The sequence below is a fragment of the Manihot esculenta genome, chromosome 8 (genome assembly GCF_001659605.2).
Source record: "Manihot esculenta cultivar AM560-2 chromosome 8, M.esculenta_v8, whole genome shotgun sequence".
Taxonomy (NCBI): Eukaryota; Viridiplantae; Streptophyta; class Magnoliopsida; order Malpighiales; family Euphorbiaceae; genus Manihot; species Manihot esculenta.
The window spans coordinates 5,100,875-5,119,718 of record NC_035168.2 but is presented as its reverse complement, the minus strand read 5'-3'; the positions used below and the strand labels follow the sequence as shown (position 1 = coordinate 5,119,718).

Here is an 18,844-nt window from a genome sequence, read left to right as displayed (position 1 = left end):
AGGGCTAGTGGAAATGGTGAAAAGATATAACGTGTGATTCAGGGAAGGTAAAAGTGCGCATGTTGCTGTCATATGCAGCAAAATTTGAAATCCAACACTCTTGTAGCCATCACTGACAACAACGAGGGTAGTAAAAAGGTGTCACCATTCAATTTGGACAGAGGCTGGGCCGTCAACCCGGCTGCTCGTGATAGCCCCAGGTTGCCCACGAGTTCTTCTGTTATCACTATCAGGACAAAATCAGAAAGCTGAAATCTTCTGCTCTTTTTTACCTTTTCTTTCTTGTTTCATTGTTTGCTACAGCTTTAACCATAAAGGCTAAAGACAGTTCTTCCACTGGTTGAGCCTTGGCCCTTGGCTCATTGCAGGAGAAATTAATTATATTGGACTACTGGAGCACATACTGTTCGGACAGACACTCAAGAGATGAAACATATTCAAGGAACTTGAAGAGAGAATCAAATGTGCTGGATTGTTATCGTAGACTTGTACAGCAATATGAAATGTAAGAAACCTATCTATAATACCACATGGTAGGGCAGACTTGGCCCCATTGGTCCCTGTGAGAGGGCTTATAGGTTTACTCACCCATTCAAAAACACCAAATTCTCACATTTTTTTTATTAATGTTGCCAGTAATCCTGCTGCAACTTTCGATCTTGTTAACCAATCTGCAAGAAAAGATCAAAAGATGAAGTGGATGATGGTCCATGTTAGCCCCTCTAACCATCAAAATTTTAAAAAGTTTGAATTAAAAAAAAATAATTTAAAAAACTTTTTGAATTTTATATGGTAATCTAATTGATATATGTTCAAGATTTTTTCAAAAATTATTATTTCGGTAAAATTTAAAGTATTTAAAGATATATTATTAAATGTGAAACTGATACGATCAAAATTGATAATACCAAATATTTACTTTTTTTAAAAGTGATTGGACGAGTTATTTTATGGACTTGTCTTTTATGACCATGTCTTATTCATCGGTCAAAGAGACAAAACTCATATTAGAAATGCTAAATCATGTCATTTATAAAAGGTAAATAACTGAAAACAAAAAAAAATTTCAAAAGGTTTAAAAGGGTGGTAGAAAAAAGAAATTTACAGTTGTATTCTTTCTTGAAGGTCCTAAAATAAACATTAAAATATCACATATGGCATAAGTAAGGACAAATTGAAGAGATATCAAACAATTTCCCCTAGAGAAATTCAAAAATTATAAAATTGACATGTTACAAGTCTATCGATTTAAATATACATCGAAAATAAGAGAGAATTATACTTATTTTACTTGTTATTTTCACCTTTTAATTATGTTTTATTATTCAAAATACCAATTTAGATTAAAAAAAACACAAAACTTATAAAAATAACCGAATCATATTAATTAGTATTTTAAAAAAATGAGATGAGATAGGACAATTTCTTTTCAAATATAAGAGTTCGGACTCTGCATATGAAGCACATTTAAAATTTGGAAAGAAAGCTCTTTGCTTCTTTATAAGCTTGTCCAAGTGAATCCGAACTAATAAATTTCAAATATAAAAAAAAAAAAATCAATTATAACCAAAAGGAAGATCCTAACCCCAAAAGCAATGGAAAGGAGATGTTCTCAACTTTGGCAACGGCTCCAAATCCGCACAACGTACATCACCCTCATTTTCTCTATCTTCTCAATTTCCCAGTCCTGTGCCTTCAGCTTCCAACCACATTGCCTCATACGCTATAGCTAGCTAGTACTCTAAGCACCAAGCTCAAGTTCTCACTCATTTTTATTCTTATTTTCTCCCTCGACCTTATTTTTACTGTGTCACAACCGCATAGATCCACCTTCTCTATATCAAAACAAGACAACCTTTGCTTGGAAAATAAAGATCAGATTCCTGATGGGGTTCATGGTGGCAGGTCTACATGACCAGTTGCGACCAGTAGTTGAGGCACCACCAGCAGCGGCGGATGCAAGTTGCTATTCACATCGATCCATTGAGACACTGGTGGTTGTAGTAGCTGTGATCACCATAATATGTGTTATTGCAGGGATTATTGCTCGGCTTTGTGGTGGACAGCATTTTGGCAGCAATGGGGAGCATGACATAGAAGGATGGGTAGAAAAAAGGTGTAAAAGTTGCATTGATGGTGGAGTGACTACTGCACCACCACCACCACCACCGGCAGAGAAGGCAAAGCCGCCTTTGGAAGAAGCAAAGCCAGCAACAGAAGAGGCAAAGAAGTGATATGGTCATAGTTCAAGTATTATCAAAGGAATTATCAAATGTTCTTCAAGTCTATGATGTGTTGCTGCATTGCTAAAACATGTCTGAGGATTTCATTAGTAACAATCATCTTCAATATCATATATTTTTAGGGCTAGAATCAGTACCAGAAATTTTAGTGTAACCCTGATCTTGTATTGATTTTTTCTTCAACTACACTGGGTTTATTGCTCTTTCTCTCTCCATCTGCAACTACAGTTAGGTTCCACAGAGGCCCCTGAAAGCTAGGTGAGTATCCTTAATCAGTGAAGACTTAAGGGGGGCAGGGGTCCTCCCTTGATATTTTAATTTTTAATATATATTAATATTATAACTCTATTTAATTGTGTCTTATTTCTAATAAAAATTTAAAAATATTTTTTAATATTTAATAAAATTTAATATATTTAAAATGAGTATAATCGAAAAATTAATAAAAAATTAAATTTTTTAATATATATAAAAAATAAATAAAAATTATGGGACGAAAAGACTATCTTGTATTCAAAGTCTAAATGTGTATGAATGTTGCTAGTATCATTGTCCTTAGTCATAATTTCAAGAATCTAACATGCTGGATCTGCCACTATCTCCACAACGAAAAGGCAGAGCAAAATCATATCAAAAAGGGTATCAGAACAAACAAGCAGATTGTTGCTTTTTCAAAAGCTGAACTTTTTACAAGCTAACGTTCACCTTACAAGGCTTTTGAATTATTACCGTTGCCGGTTCTTGTATTTTGGAAAGCTAATGGGAATAAAGTAATTAATCACCATGTATAGTTTTCTAGCAAACCACCAAATTTTCTTGAGAAGCATTCTTGTTTAGTTGAAACGGTTTCAAGAATGTAAAGCTTGGCAAGACAGGGGCAGTTGAGAACTGAACTCGGAATGTTCAAGCTGGGTAGCTATGTGTCAAGATTTTAATATTCTATCTGAAATGTTCAAGCTTGGCTTTCTTGATTTATTTTGGATATATGATTACAACATATCAATGTCAATGCACATGATTTATTTTTAGTCATGGACAATGTGGAGAAACAACTCCTTTTTCAACCAAATTAACATTGTAACATAAAGCTTTTGCTTTTTGATCCTCTGCTTCTCTTTCCAGGATAACATCTTGCAACAAAATCCCTTGACATGGATAAGCTTTGCTGCAATCAAATTTTATAGCTACTTCAGAAGCACTGCTCCCCTTTATGTTCTTGTACATCACATTTTTCACTTCAACTGCTGATCGCTGCAACAATCCCGAACACAAATAATGTTAAAGATACAAGTTAAAAGGAAATTCTTATTTACTATATTTGATCTACCATTGATCCAACAATATTTATAGTAATACTTGTTAAATTTGAGTTAAGTTCCAAAGAGAAAGTGTCTAAACTCTTATAAGAGACATATTACTACTATTTGACGTAACCCAAAATTATATTAGAGTGTAAAATATTTACGGAAAACACAATATTAGTGAAAATTTTTTATACATGTTAAATTTTAATCAAATCTAACTTATCCAAAAAGTTTGCTTAAGAGGAAATAGTGTTTAAAACGAGCAGGTTACCTATATTCCAAACCGACAAAAGATTCAACAGTATTCACGTAGAATACATTATTTTGTTATAATCGATAAATAAAAAAAGAAAAAAGTCTTTTAAGTTTAGATTTATTTACCTGTTCGTTGCATGATTTATGATCACAATAGTACTGATCTATTATAATGGGATTTCTCACATTTTGCATTTCAATATTTTGAAACTTGATGTCTCTAGCAACTCCTGATCCTCCCTGCTTTTATATATATATATACAAGGCAAAATGAGATTCAACTTTGATATTCTTCCATATTGTAGTATTAATGAATTATTAAGGGATATATATATGCTTCGTTTTCAAATGAAGAATTCAAATAAATTTTTATAAAATTATACATGTTTTTAATTTTTTAAAAATAATAAAAAAAAGAGAAATTAACTATTTAGTCCCTATAGTATTGCAAAATCATTAATTTGTTCCTCTATTTTGAAAAATGCATTAAAATGTCTCTGACGTTTTAAAAAATCTATTAATTAGTCTCTATTAATTTTTACCGTTAAATATTATAAAAAAATCTAAAATACTCATGATACGGAGAAATTAATTAGTAGATTTTTTCAAAAATATGATTCACTAACTAATAAGTTTTTAAAATTATAAAAATTAAACAGTAAAATATTTAATTGCTAAAATTAACGGAAGGACTGATTAATAAATTTTTTAAAATGTCAGGAATATTTTAAAATGTTTTTTTAAAATAAAGGATCAATTAACGAGTTTTGTCGTATTATAGGAATTAAGTAGTAATTTTTTAAAAAAAATAAAATTTTTCATTCTAAATAAGAAAATTAATGGCAAAAAAAAATTAATTCCAAATTAACCTGCCATGTTTTGATCCTAACACCGTTGCGAGTACCAGAAAGCTTAGCACCATCAATTGTTACTCCTGAAACATAAGCTCTTGATTTGCCAGAGCCTAAGCTTCCAATACTGTGTTTTCACCACGAAAAATCAATATAGCTTAACAATGATTGCTATTAGAATTGATGACTAAAATTAGGTAGAATTGATGAGACCTTATCCCATGACCTGGTCCACAGGTTATGTCCATGGCATGCACATTTTGCGACCCACTTACAATAGAGATGCAATCATCACCTGTAATAACATTTTAAACACAAATCGGTTAGAAACGGTAAGAAAAGTTCTAGTAAAAGAATCGGACTGCGAGTGAGTTTTAAGTTAATGATACTGCAGATTTCGAAGAAGATAGATGAGAGTGTATATACCTGTTGCTATGACTGAATTAGTAATGTAGATGTTTTGGGTACGTGTTACATGGATTCCATCTGTGTTGGGGCTATGTTCAGGTGAAGTTATACTAAGATTGGAGACTTGAACATCCTTGCTGCCTTCAAAAGATATATGCATTTGTTGTGCATTTTGAATTTTCAAGTTATCCACCACCAGATTCTTGCATTCATAGAAAGTGAGAGCCTGCCAAGTTCCACTTTCCAAATATTAATTTTGAAATGCAGAGTTTTGTGAAAATATACATATTGAAAAGAAAAAAAAACCTACCGTAGGGGCGTCCCTGCAGGGCTGCAGATGATTAAGAAAAATCAAGAGTTAGTTTCTTCATCAACATTAACAAAAAGAAGATAAAAGAGAGATTAAGAATGTAGAGAGAGAAGTAATATTTTACAAGATCCTTATCAACTTTGCATGAGTTTTGCCACCAAATCTTGCCATTCCCATCAATAGTTCCACCACCTTCAACTAGCAAATTCTCAACTCCATCAAACACAAGCCAGTGTCTATCATCTTTCTTATAGTCTGATCGATCATCTGATGCTTCAATTACTCCATATATCTATCATTTCTCAAATTTCAAAAAAAAAATATTTATATATCTAATTTACATTTGTTTTGAAAATGAAAATCAAGAGCATTATGGTCGTGTTTAACCTCACCTGCACTGTGAGATTGGATTTGCATGGACCTGAGAATCTAACCGGCTTCACACGGTACCTGTTTTTCGGCACAACAAGAACTGCTCCTTTAGACGAACAAGCTTCCTCCCATGCCTTTTCAAATGCCTGAAAACAGCCCATGCATAAATAAAATATACACCAGCTTTTTACCCAGATTAAGCAAAATTATAATATTGGATGGTTTAGATTCGTGACAGATGTAGCATTTACACTTAAAGATAATTTATTGATAAAAGACAATATATATTATACCTTTGTATCATCGGCGCTGTCTGTATTAGCACGATAATCATCAACATTAACGGTTTTAACTGAAGTTGATGTGCTACCTACTTTGTCAAATATCTTCAAATTAAGAACATTACTAGATCTTAACTTGATGAAGTCCTTGAACTGGCTATCCTCAATGGAACTAAAATAAGAAGGATAAGCTTGAGAATAATGATACCCAAAAGCTTCTCCTCCTTGTTCTTCAAGATAATGATTAAGGGTATCTCCTGGCAAACAATAATAACAAGGGATAATGATAACAAAAATAATAGAGAGAAGAAGAATGATGAAGAATGGAGAAAGATGAAGTCCTTGTAAAGCCATAATCATAAATAATTAATAAATTTCTTGTTGCTCAAGATAAGAGAATTGAGAAAGTTGATGGGAATTGAATTAGAGAATTGTAAGGAAACTGGGTATGGAAATTGAAGGAAATGTGATGGATGATGATTGTGTATTTATAGACTTAGAGAGTGAAAAGTTGATATGCTTAGGTGTCCTTATAGAGGTATGGTGTATATGAGATAAATGAGATTGAGACGAAAGGATCTCTTCTCTTGGGCAGTCTCTTGCTGACTTTGATTTAGCTTCATACACAGGTAAATTAGCAATCAAAGAATTTTTTTTTTAAAAAGAAAAAGGTTTATGAGATATGTACACATCTTTATTCCATACCTATGTATCATCCACTAGCAAAATTTAATTCTTATATATCTTACATACGTATATGATCATGATTGACTTTTTCTTTCTTTTTTTTTTTTTCCCTTTTGGTTGCTATAATTAATTATATTTTATTGATCAAAAAATAATTTAATTTTTTTTATAATAGAAAGATTAAATTTAAAAAATAATATTTTAATAGTGAATGTAAAATTATTATTTTAAAATTATTGAAAGCTGATTAAACATTAAAATACTGTAACAACATTAAGTTTCAACTGCACTCTTTTTTTTATATAATTGACTCTAACGAAGATTTCAAACTTAAGGTTTTATAGTATTAGAGACGACTCTAATACTAATATGCTAAAATTTAATAACTAATACGCTAAAATAACTGTAACGTAATAAATATTATGTATAATTATATTATAAATTAGTATAAAAATATTATTAAAAACTTTAAATTATAGACACTATAACAAATTGAATTTTTTATAATGAAGTTTTAATGGAGAAATAATTTACTACTAAAAATTTATTAAGTGGGATAAACACTTAAATTTCGCCATTAAATATATAAAATTGCCACTAAAAATTTAAGTATGTCATTTTTTAAGGCGATTCAGTGGCGAATTTTAATTGCTCCATTAAATAATTTAGTAGCAAATTTTCGAGTTTTAATGACAAATTTTATTCCACTAAAAATTAAATTTTTTATTTTATTAATTATACGTTAGAAGATAAATTTATGGTAATAATATTATGTTTTGATAGAATTAATTTCAAATTAAGACGCAAACAATCAACTCCAACTAAGTTTATTGATGTAACATAAATACATAGTATCAATTATTATAAAATTAATTAATATTAAAATTTTGTAATGATAATAAATTAGTTGAATCTTGTTGACTTAATTAGTTTAATTAGAAAAAAGATTAATTCAATATTCAATGCATCTTAGAAACATAGGATTTCAGTTGTTTTAGGAGTAAATTTTATATTATCCTTTCCGTTACTACATTATTTTTCTTTTTTTTTTAAATAAAAATTTAAAAATAAAATTTGATAACTCTCAAATTTATTTAAATACAATTATTATCATATTAAATTTATAAAGATATTACTACGTGATTCTTATAATTAAAAAAATTATTTTTTATATAAATTAAATAAAAATTAATTATAAATTATTAGTGAAGTATAATATACGACGTAAGAAAAATAAAAATAAGACAATATTTATGGAGGAGAATATTATAGAAAAACGAAACCTATGATTTTGAAAAACTAACATTAATTTCAGCGGCTTCGACCAAAACATGTAGCTTATATAGTGCCGACTTTCTCAGTGGTCTGGAGGGAAAGCAGCGAAAGGGGAAAATATATATATATATGTGTGTGCATTATTTTAAATAAATTATAATATAAAATTTAATAAATTAATACTTTATGGATAAATTTATAAAAAAAAATTCAGACTTTATTTTTAAAAAAAGTAACAATAATTTTTTATTTAAAATGAAAATTTTAATGAGAATTTAATCTAATTTATTTTTTTAATAATTTTTATTTAGAATGAAAGAATTATTTTTTTCCATAATTTTTTATAAAAGAAATAATTTCTTTTAAAATAATTTTTTTTTATAAAAAAATATTTTTCATGTTTAAACATTAAAAAATATTTTTTTATAAAACAAACGGGAGCCTAAAAAATCTAACAAACTAAATCATAAATACTAAATATTAGAAAAAAATTTAATTATTTGATTAATGAATGATAAACCGGTTTCTAATAGTCAACTAGCCATTAATACTTGAGCAATGAAAATAATATTAACACAGGTTTAACTGTGATATATTTAATTTTATAATTAATAAAAATTTATTTATTAAATATGCAGTCCATAATTTTAATAAATAATAGATTTTATTTTATAATAATAATAATTATAAAAATAGTATAATATACTTATTATAATTAATTATTTTGTATAATATGTTATTATTTTAAATTAAATAATATATTAATTATAAAATATTTATAATTATTACTAAAAAAATAAAATTTATATTGTATATTAAAAATTAATAATGAGAAAGTAAACATATGAAATTTATTTTAACAATTATGTCACCAAATAATTCTTAATAAAGAAATAATTTTTAAAGAATCCTAACATAACGAAATCTATTTTAAAAGTATTTCTTAATAAAGAATTAATTTCAAAAAAAAAATCTTAAAAATCAATAAATAAATTACAAGAGAATACTATTAGTTAGTCCTTAAAATATGACCATTTTATTTGTTTAATGAAAATTATTTAATTTTTTTAAAATTTAATTTCATTAAAAAAAATTCCTATCGGTTCCTCTTGTATTTTAATTAAATATAAAATAAACAATAATTTAAGGAAAATGGGCTCATAGGCGCTCCGGTTTATATAAATTTAATTTAAATTTTTTTAAAAATTATTATTAAAAAATTAAATAGATTGAATAGAGCATAATTTACATTCTTAATTAATTTTAACAAGTAATGGAGTTATATGACTTTTTGATGATAATTTAGAAGTAAATTTAAATTAAAATTTTAAAAATTAATATTTTTAGTTTTGCCATATAATTTATGAATAAATTTAATTTTTTAACCATAATATTTTTTTTGAAAAAATAAAGAGATATTTTAATAAATAATAAGGAAGTGGAGTTGAGGGGGGAATAGCTTTGGAGTAGAGAAGAATTTGGTGAATGAAGTTTCTAAGATTTGTACCCAAGCCATTATGAATTGCAAGACTTTAATCACCCTTAATTTAATTTTTGTACATCAAGCAATTGAAAAACCTAAGAAATTGATATGCACCACTAAATTTATTTATATAAAAATTATTTATGGAACCCATCAAATCAAATGTGGCCACATATAATATCTTCCTATAAAATTTCAAGTCTCTCATAATAACATATGATTATATTGAATATATTAGAGAATGATTTGATGATTGCCTAATTATAATGGTTATCTAATTGACTAAGGTAAGAAATTGTACTTGGAAAGGATAATAAATATGATCTACATCATTAAGACCATAATCTTTCATTAATTAATTATAGAGTCACGTAACGTAACGAAATACTTACATTACACAGTGAACACAACGATAACAGAAAATAAAAGAGAGGAAAAATAAAAGAGAGGAAAAACTTATGTATATTGCTTGCTTTGTATTAATTTATATATATAAAAGTGAAAACTACTAAAATAATCTAGAAGTTCTTTTCAACAGAATATTAACTACTGTCATAACTAACTATTTATTTTCCTCTTAAATTCCTTCTCGTAATTTGCTGCATGTGGAAGGCGTGACTTTTCAATTTGGCAGCAATTCAGTGTAGCGTGATTTTTCAGTTCGATATCAGTTCGGTATTTTTTCAGTTCGGCCTCAGTTCGATATTTTTAAGTTCGACATAGTCTTGGAAAAGAGACGCTGGAGCTCGTCGCTGTGCATTTCCTTATACGAACTATTTCATTAACCCATACTTGTTACACTCTGTGTTGTTTACTAGCCATTGTTCTTTCATCCCTCCCTCAAGTTGAGAATGGGATATTGAAACCATTCCCAGCTTGGAGATGAAGGTGGAGAATAGAGGAGATTCGAGGCACTTAATAAAGATATCTGCCAGCTGAAGACGAGAAGATAAGTGGAATGGTTGAATGAAGTCTTTGCTGGTTTGATCACGAAAAAGATGGCAGTCTATATCTAGATGTTTCATCCATTCATGAAAGACCAGGTTTGCTACTATATATAGGGCCACCTTATTGTCAAAGTGTAGTGGGAATGTTGTGCAAAGGTGGAGAGAGAAAGTGCCTAGGAGATAGTTGAGTCATTATAACTCAGACAGTGGAGGTCATACTTCTATATTTGGCTTCAGCAGAGTAGTGACTGACAGTGCTCTGTTTTTTTGTTTTTATAAAATGAGAGCTTGCCCTATAAATATACAAAAGCCGGATATGGATCGACGAGTATCAATGCAGGAGGCCCAATTAGCATCATAGTATGCGTGAAGATTAAGTGATGTCTGAGATGGATAAAATAGTCCTTGCTCAGTGGTGCCTTTGAGATAACATAGCACATGTGCTACCGTATCCCAATGTGTTTGACACGGTTCCTGTATAAATTGGCTTAACTGTTGTACATATTTGGTCATGAAAGATTGAGGTATAAAAGCGGTCCCACTAATCTTTTATAACATGTTGGGTCAGGGAGGAGAGTTCCTAAACAGTTTGTGAGCTTGAGTTCTCGGAGCAGAAGTACTTGTGCAGTTTTGGCATTTGAAATACCAGTGTTAAGAATAATGTTTATGATGTATTTCCTCTGATTAATGTACATTTCAAATACAGAGTGGACAATTTTCATGCTAAGAAAAAATTTCACATGTCCCAAGTCCCTGATTATGGACTGAGAGTCAAGATAGCGTTTGGTAGCTAGGATCTCAACTTCAGTGTCTCTAGTAATCAACACATCATCAACATAGACAATTAAGGCTTTGAAGGAAGAAGATGAAGATCTGGTGAAAAAATAGTGATCAGGTGGACATTGAGTAAAGCCATATTGCTTGAGTTTGAAGGTGAATTCTTTGTTTCATTGGCGGCTGCTATGGTCAGAAATAGGCAAATGGTGATCATTTTTACTATGGTAGAGAAGCTCTCAGTGTAATCAATTCCTTCAAGCTAGTTGAACCCCTTAGCCACTAACCTGGCTTTATATTTATCAATTGAGCCATCAGCTTTTCTTTTGATTTTGTACACCCACTTAAAGGCGATAGGCTTTTTGAGTACAAGGAATGCGATAAATTCCCAAGTAGAATTTTTCTTGGGAGCTTCCAATTCAATATCCATGGCTTTTACCCAATTTTCATCTATCTTTGCTTGTCGTAAGAATATGGTTCATGTGTCAAAGATAGTAATGCTATAAGCTTTTTGTGTACAAGTGCAAAATAAAGATGGTTTGAAGAAATTTGGGTTAATAATGTACCTGAAGGTGGACTTAGACTGTCAAAGCAATTGTGTGGGACATAGGTTGTATATTGAGTTGTTACCACAAAGTCATTTAACCAACTTGGTTTTTGATGAGTCCTTGAACTCTTTCGAATATGTGTATTTGTAATGACATCCTATTGTAGGTCTGAAGGTGAGGTCGGATAGTGTTGTAGGTCTAACATTAAGGTTGGATGGTGCGGTAGGTCTAAAGGTGAGATCAGATAGTGCTATAGATCTAAAGGTGAGGTAGGATGGGGTTGCAGGTCTGAAGGTGAGGTTGGATGGGGTATAATGTGGGTATCATGAGGCAGTGGTACTTCTATTTGGGATTCTTCTTAAACTAATAGAGGGTAAGAGAGGTTAAAATCTGTCTAGTTATGTACTTGGTAGGGAAAGATGAATTAAAAGAGGACGTCTCTGGATATACATATGGTCTTGCCACTAAGGTCATACAGTTTGTATGCCTTTATGGCCTGTGGCAAACCCCAAAAAAAATGCATTTGGTTGCTCTAGATTCAAACTTGATTTTTTGAGGCCTTACATTAGTTGCATAACACAGACATCCAAAATATCACAATATGTGATAATTTGGTACTCTATTGTGAGAAGTTCATAGGGAGTCTTCTAGTTAATGACTAAACTTGGGGTTCTATTTATGAGATAAGCGGTATGTAAGACTGCCTCTCCCCATAAATTCTATGGCAAGCGATAATGGAACATCAAAGCTCTGGCTATTTGAAGAAGGGTTTTATGCTTTCTTTCTACAACCCCGTTCTGTTGGGGTGTATAGGCTGTCCTTTTTTATGGATAATGTACATTGTTGAAATAGTTTCATTGTCCTAGAACTCAAGAATTATACTCCATTGTCTGTCCTTATGTGTTTCACAGTGGCTTGGTATTATGTTTGGATCATTTTGAGAAAGGTGAAGAGGAGTGAATGGATTTGGAACTTATTTTTCATGAGGTATGTCCATGTTGATCTGCTGTAGTCATCCACTATGATTAAAAAATATGAGGCACTTGTAAAATTAGGTCAGTAGTGAGGTCCCCAGATGTCTATGTAAGAGGTAAAAATTAGTGGGGCCGGAGCTTGAGCTTTTTGGAAATGGCAGTCTTGACTGTTTGGCAAGAGGGCATATGTGACATGGTGACATTGATACATCACAGTTAAAACCCTGTATACAAGCAAACTTTGATAAGGAAGCATGGCCAAATCTGATGTGCCATGGAGAAGTATCCTTTTTATTCATTTTGAAATCGGTTACATTATCACAGGCATTAGTTTTTTCTGATACATATCTTATTATAGAGAATGAACTACTGCTGATCTTGTATAATCCTTCATAGAGGTGTCTCTCAGCAACCAACTCTTTAATCCAAAGGTCCTATGACTCACAGTGATTTGGATTAAAAATTACAGAAATATTAAAATCATTTAGAAGTTGTTGAACAGATAAGAGGTTGTATTTGAAACCTGGTATGCGAAGTACATTTGCAATATCAGGCTAGTTTTAAGTCTGACCTCGCCAATCCTTCTAACCTCTTTAGTCAATCCATTAGGTAGTGACACAATTATGGATTTAGTTATAGGCTTGGTGTTTTGTAAAAGTGTGAGGGAAGAACACATATGAGATGTAGCACCACTATTTATGATCCAATTACCAATATTAATAGAACAAACAAAAATAGAAGGATTTTTAGTATATTTACTTGCAAATCCAGTAAATTCAGCACGGTTGGCCTCCTAGACTCCTTTGCCTTTTATCATCTTGCTCAATTCTTGTTGAATAATGCTGGTGATGGTGGCAGTTATTTCTTCGTTATGGGCTTTGTCTGGCTCAACCTTAAATGCGATATCGCATATATCTTCTACAGCATTTGCGAATTGCTTCACCTTCTTTTGTTTGAACCATTCAGGATATCCAATTAATTTGAAACAAGAGTCCTTGGTGTCCTTTGTGTTTTTGCAGTAATCGCAGAACCTTTCATCGTTCTTTCCAGTTTTCCTTCTCTTGAATGATGTTTTATAGCACATGTTCTCCCTATTATTGCGTTGTGCCTTAGCCATCATGGCCATAGAACCATCTGTCACGTCTAGTGTGAAGGTATTAACCTCTTTTTATTTTTCAACCCTCAGTACCAAGGCATATGCACGATTCATTAGGGAAAACAGATCCATGAGGAAGAACCAGTTCCTAACATGATCATATGATGAATTTAGTCCCATGAGGAACTGGATTAATTTATCATTTTCACATATTTCACTCATCTCTTTTGCAGCACCACAAGTATATACAGAAAATAGTCTGACATAGGCTAATTCATCCCAAACTTTCTTGAGTTTAGTAAAGTAAACCATTACATTCATGTTACCTTGTTGGAACAAGCTGATTTCTCTCACGATCTAGTAGATCGGAGGTCCATTGCTGCCTCTAAAGCATTGAGCCAATTCTTCCCATAGTTCATGAGAAGTCGTGGTATACAGAAATGCCTCTAAGATTTCTTTGGAAATAGAGTTAAGAATCCAAGAAATCACCATGCTATCGACTTTCTGCCATTGCTCAAAATCCTCAATCTTCATCAGATTTCTTGTGTTTTCCCATGACAAAGCCAACCTTATCCTTGGCTCATAGTGCGATCAGCAGTGATCTGCTCTAGGACAGGTAGTTTTTTCCAGTGAGTGGTACGCTCACCAACACTACTCCTGGAGAATCAGAATTATGCAAAGTGAGGTGGCTCTTCTGATTCATAGTTGAGATCATGTCACTGGTACTGGCCATGACTACTACGGAAGCTTGATCATCAAGCTGTGATACCATGAACAGAAAGTAACAACGATAACAAAAAAAATAAAAGAGAGGAAAAACTCATGTATATTGCTTGCTTTGTGTTAACTTATATATACAAAAGCAAAAACTACTAGAACAATCTAGAAGTTCTTCTCAACAGCATGCTAACTATTTGTGTAATTGACTGTTCGTTTCCTACTTAAATTCCTTCTCGTAATCTGCTGCATGTGAAAGGTGTAACTTTTCAGTTCGGTAGCAGTTCAACGTAACGTGACTTTCCAGTTCGGCATCAGTTTGGTGTTTTCCAGTTTAGCATAGTCTCGAAGAAAAGACGTTGAGCTCCTCCTTGCGCATTTCCTTATATGCATTGTTTTGTTAATTCATATTTATTGCGCTCTATTTTGTTTACTAGCCCTTACTCTTTTGTACACTATATTTTTTATTTGTATAATTTTTCAATTAAGAATAACTGAATTCTTTCCTTTAAAAAATTAATAAAAAGAAATTAATCAAATTAAAATTTTATGCAGTTTTTTATTTGAAATCGAAGAATATATATACTTTGTGAATGAATTTATTGTCCATTTTATTAGTCAATGTTAGAATTTTAGAGATAAATAACCTAAAAAAGGGGAATTCCTTTAGTTTAATTTTAATGGCATAAAATGTTTTTTAATTTTTATACATACAAGTCTTTGAACCTTCTTCACTTTTCTTAATTAAGTCCTAAGAAAGTTTTTCATTTATCAAGTGAGCTCGTAACTAAATTTATACTCCCATCCTCCGTATTATAATTTTTATTTTTTTTATTAGCTTAAAATTATTATTTTTTTTAAAATTATAATAACATATAAATCGAGAATTATAATTTTATTTTATTTTATTTTATTTTATTTTATTTTTATAAAATATTTAAAATATTTTATAATATTTAATAAAATTTAATATATTTAAAATAAATATAATTAAAAAATTAATAAAAAAATTATATTTTAATATATAAAAAATAAAATGAATAAAAATGATGAGAAAGAGAGTAAATAAGATATGAAATAAAGAAAAGTAATTGCTTATAAAATTTGTCCAAATCAACATTCATTATAAGAAATATCCAAAATTAGTAACAAAAATATCAGCAAATAAAACATATTTTTATTAATTAATGGATTTAAAATGAAAAAGAAAACTAAGCAACAATTCCATTATAAAATTACTTTTTTGGCCAAATAGACCTATAACTTTACATTAAGATCAAATGGGTAAAATAGTATATTAAAATATTATATTTTTAATAAAGTAATATAATTTTTATAATTTTTAAAAATTATTTTTATTTAAAATAATATTAAAATCAATATAATATCATTTTCAATATTATTTCAATTAAAAATAATTTTTAAAAAATAAAAATTATATTTTATTATTATAAATATAATATTTTAATATGATATGATCTAATTGACTTTTAATAAATTTTATTAACTAGCACTGGTAAATGGATCTGAATAAATCTTAGAGGTTTCGATTTTACTTTCCAAATCTCTAATTTTCATTTTTTTTAATTTTCAATTTAAAAAAATAAATTTTTATTTTCCCTAATTTTTAATTTAAAAAATAAATAAATAAATTTTATTAGATAAAAAACCATAATTTAAAAACTTTTCACACTTATATTCAAAAATTTTAATTTTAGATAAAAAAAACTTCCCTTTTAACTTATTTTAATTATAACAATTTATTAAATTAATTTTGATTAAATTTAAATTAGCATCATAATATTATTTTTACCACATAAATAATTTAATTAACTTAAATTAAATTTTAGTTAAATCACTAATTATTTAAAATCTCCAAAAAAAAATTTTATTTAATTAATAGAGATTTAAATATTTTAATTATATAATTTAAAATTTTTAAATAATTAACATTTTAGTGTTTTAACTAAGATTTAACTTCAGTTAATTAAATAATTTATATAATAGAAATAATGATATATTGGGCATCATATAAATTAATTTAAATTTAGTTAAGCTTAATTTAAGAAATTGATATAGTTATAATAAATTTAAAAGTTGAAATTTTTTATTTAAAATTAAAAATTTTGGCTATAAATATAAAAAAATTATAATATATATTTTTTATTTTAATTATATGTTTTATTTTTTAGAAAATTAATAAATTAACAACAAATTATTAATGGATGTTGCTATTGTTACTTAGCAATATAATATAGCTCGTTGTAGATCAAGAATAAGAATTAACTGCCAAAATACTTTTCATTATTAATTTGCTATGAAATCTTTTTTAGTTCTAATACGTTGTATTTAGTTAATTAACTGAAAATTAAATATTGTTCAAAAAATTATCCAGCAATGTAGTCATAAATATCTTCTGGTATTAAATTAAATAAATCATTAATTTTTAATTATTGACATAAATTTTTTCTTAAATTAAAATAATTATTTTTTCTGCTTCAATAGATAAAATTATATTATTCACCATAAAAATTTAGATTTGAGTCTCCATACATACTTTCTATACGCAAAAAAATTACTTTTTTTTATTTATTATGCTAAAATATAAAAATTGATAAAAAAAATCAATTAAATTGAAATTTTTTTACACCTTATTTATAATAAATTATTTACCTAATTTTTTATTTTTAAAATTAAAAGAATCATTTTAAATATAAAAATTAATTTTAAAAATTAATTAAATTATCATAAATTTTTTAATTATTAATAGAGTTAATGACAAAAAAGTATATACTTTTAATTTTATTATAATTATATTTTATATTTTTTTATCAATTAAATTCTAATTTTTTAAAATTATTTCATTGATACTTATCGTTATTTATGCTGTTAAAAAATTAATGAAATTATCACGTATTAACACATATTATCATGCCACATCAGTAAAATTTAGAGTTAATCGCTAAAAAAACTTATATTTTACTTTTATTATAATTTTATCTATACTTTTATTTTTTACCGTAATATTTAATTAAATGCATTCTATCGTTATTTAGAGACTTATGAAATTATTAAATTATATTTTTTTACTATTAGATATATTTAAAAATTATAATTTATATTATTATTTAAATTTTATCAATAATTTTATAATAATAATTTATTTTAATTTTATTTTGACTAAAATTATTATTAATAAATTTTTTATGAATCTCTCTAATATACTTACTATTTAGCAATAAATTTTTTGTGAACATGTCTAATATACTTACTATTTAACATTATTTTTAAAATTATTATTAAAAAAATTTATTAAATACATTAATAATAAAATATTAAAAAATAATTTAAAATAATATTTAACATAATTCAGTTTAAAAATATTAAAATAATAAAATAATTTTTAAAATTTTTTTAAAATTTTTTTTAATTTTTAACTATAATACTAATTTATCACTTTTTTTTTTAATTATACTAATATTTAGAATGGAGTTCAAAAAAATTAATAATATATAGATTAAATATTTGATTATTTAGTCTGACTTGATTAAATAGTTAAAATAATATGTAATTTATATAAAATTATAAATTTATGTTGCATTATTTCATTTTTTTAAAATATTAATAAAATAAACAATTATAAAAAAAATCATATACTATGAATGTTATTATAATTTTATTCTATATTTTTAAATTATTATCAATTATACTCTGAAATTTATTGATGAAGTATTAATAAGTATTAATATGGTGAGTAAGGTGGTAATTTTATTAATTTTTAATAATATAAATAACAGTATGGTACAATTAAAATAATTTTAAATAATTAAATTTTAATTAATAAAAAATATAGAATATAGTCATAATAAAATTAAAAATACAAACGTTTTTTTATCATTAACTCTTATTAAGAAAGTTAAATTTATATATATTAAACAAGGATTATCCGAATAAGAGAGGTATTTAGATAGATCACTATCACTAAACAGTTTTCTCCACTAATATTTTTTTAAAAAAATATATTCAATTAAAATCTCTTTATTTGTAAAAAATAATTTATATATATATAAAAAAAAATTTATGAAAAATATTTTTTTATTGAATAATTTATTATTTAAAATTATTTAATTCTCATATTCATCGTTATTCTAATAATTATATTGTTGTGATTATTTATTTTCAATATCTTTGTTTTTTTTATTCTATTAATAAAAACGAAGTTTTTTTTAAAAAAAAAACATATGATATATTATATTATAGGATTAGATAATGATTTTTTATTATTTTTTAATATATTTTTTAAAATCAAGAGATGAATT

General features: G+C 27.5%; 2 protein-coding genes across 2 annotated transcripts; one reads left to right on the top strand and one right to left on the bottom strand.

Moving 5' to 3' along the window:
* The first annotated feature begins 1,886 nt into the window (after positions 1 to 1,886).
* LOC110620947 lies at positions 1,887 to 2,234 on the top strand. Its single transcript, XM_021764900.1, has one exon. The coding sequence runs from the start codon at positions 1,887 to 1,889 to the stop codon at positions 2,232 to 2,234; it is 348 nt and encodes a 115-aa protein (XP_021620592.1).
* Positions 2,235 to 3,130: 896 nt separating this feature from the next.
* On the bottom strand, positions 3,131 to 6,398 carry LOC110621781 (polygalacturonase). The gene is made up of 9 exons (XM_021766083.2): positions 6,037 to 6,398; positions 5,764 to 5,889; positions 5,496 to 5,663; positions 5,372 to 5,392; positions 5,080 to 5,287; positions 4,867 to 4,948; positions 4,672 to 4,780; positions 3,929 to 4,042; positions 3,131 to 3,494 (listed from the first exon to the last, which is right to left on the bottom strand). The coding sequence occupies exons 1-9, from the start codon at positions 6,382 to 6,384 to the stop codon at positions 3,273 to 3,275; spliced, it is 1,398 nt and encodes a 465-aa protein (XP_021621775.2). The 5' UTR covers positions 6,385 to 6,398; the 3' UTR covers positions 3,131 to 3,272.
* Positions 6,399 to 18,844: the final 12,446 nt, after the last annotated feature.

Coding starts and splice junctions, on each gene's coding strand:
- LOC110620947 (XM_021764900.1), top strand. CDS start 1,887: ATGGGGTTCATGGTGGCAGGTCTACATGACCAGTTGCGACCAGTAGTT.
- LOC110621781 (XM_021766083.2), bottom strand. CDS start 6,384: ATGATTATGGCTTTACAAGGACTTCATCTTTCTCCATTCTTCATCATT. Junction 4,949..5,079: donor TAATTCAGTCATAGCAACAG/GTATATACACTC, acceptor ATGTTATTACAG/GTGATGATTGCATCTCTATT. Junction 3,495..3,928: donor ATAAATCATGCAACGAACAG/GTAAATAAATCT, acceptor GGATTGTTGCAG/CGATCAGCAGTTGAAGTGAA.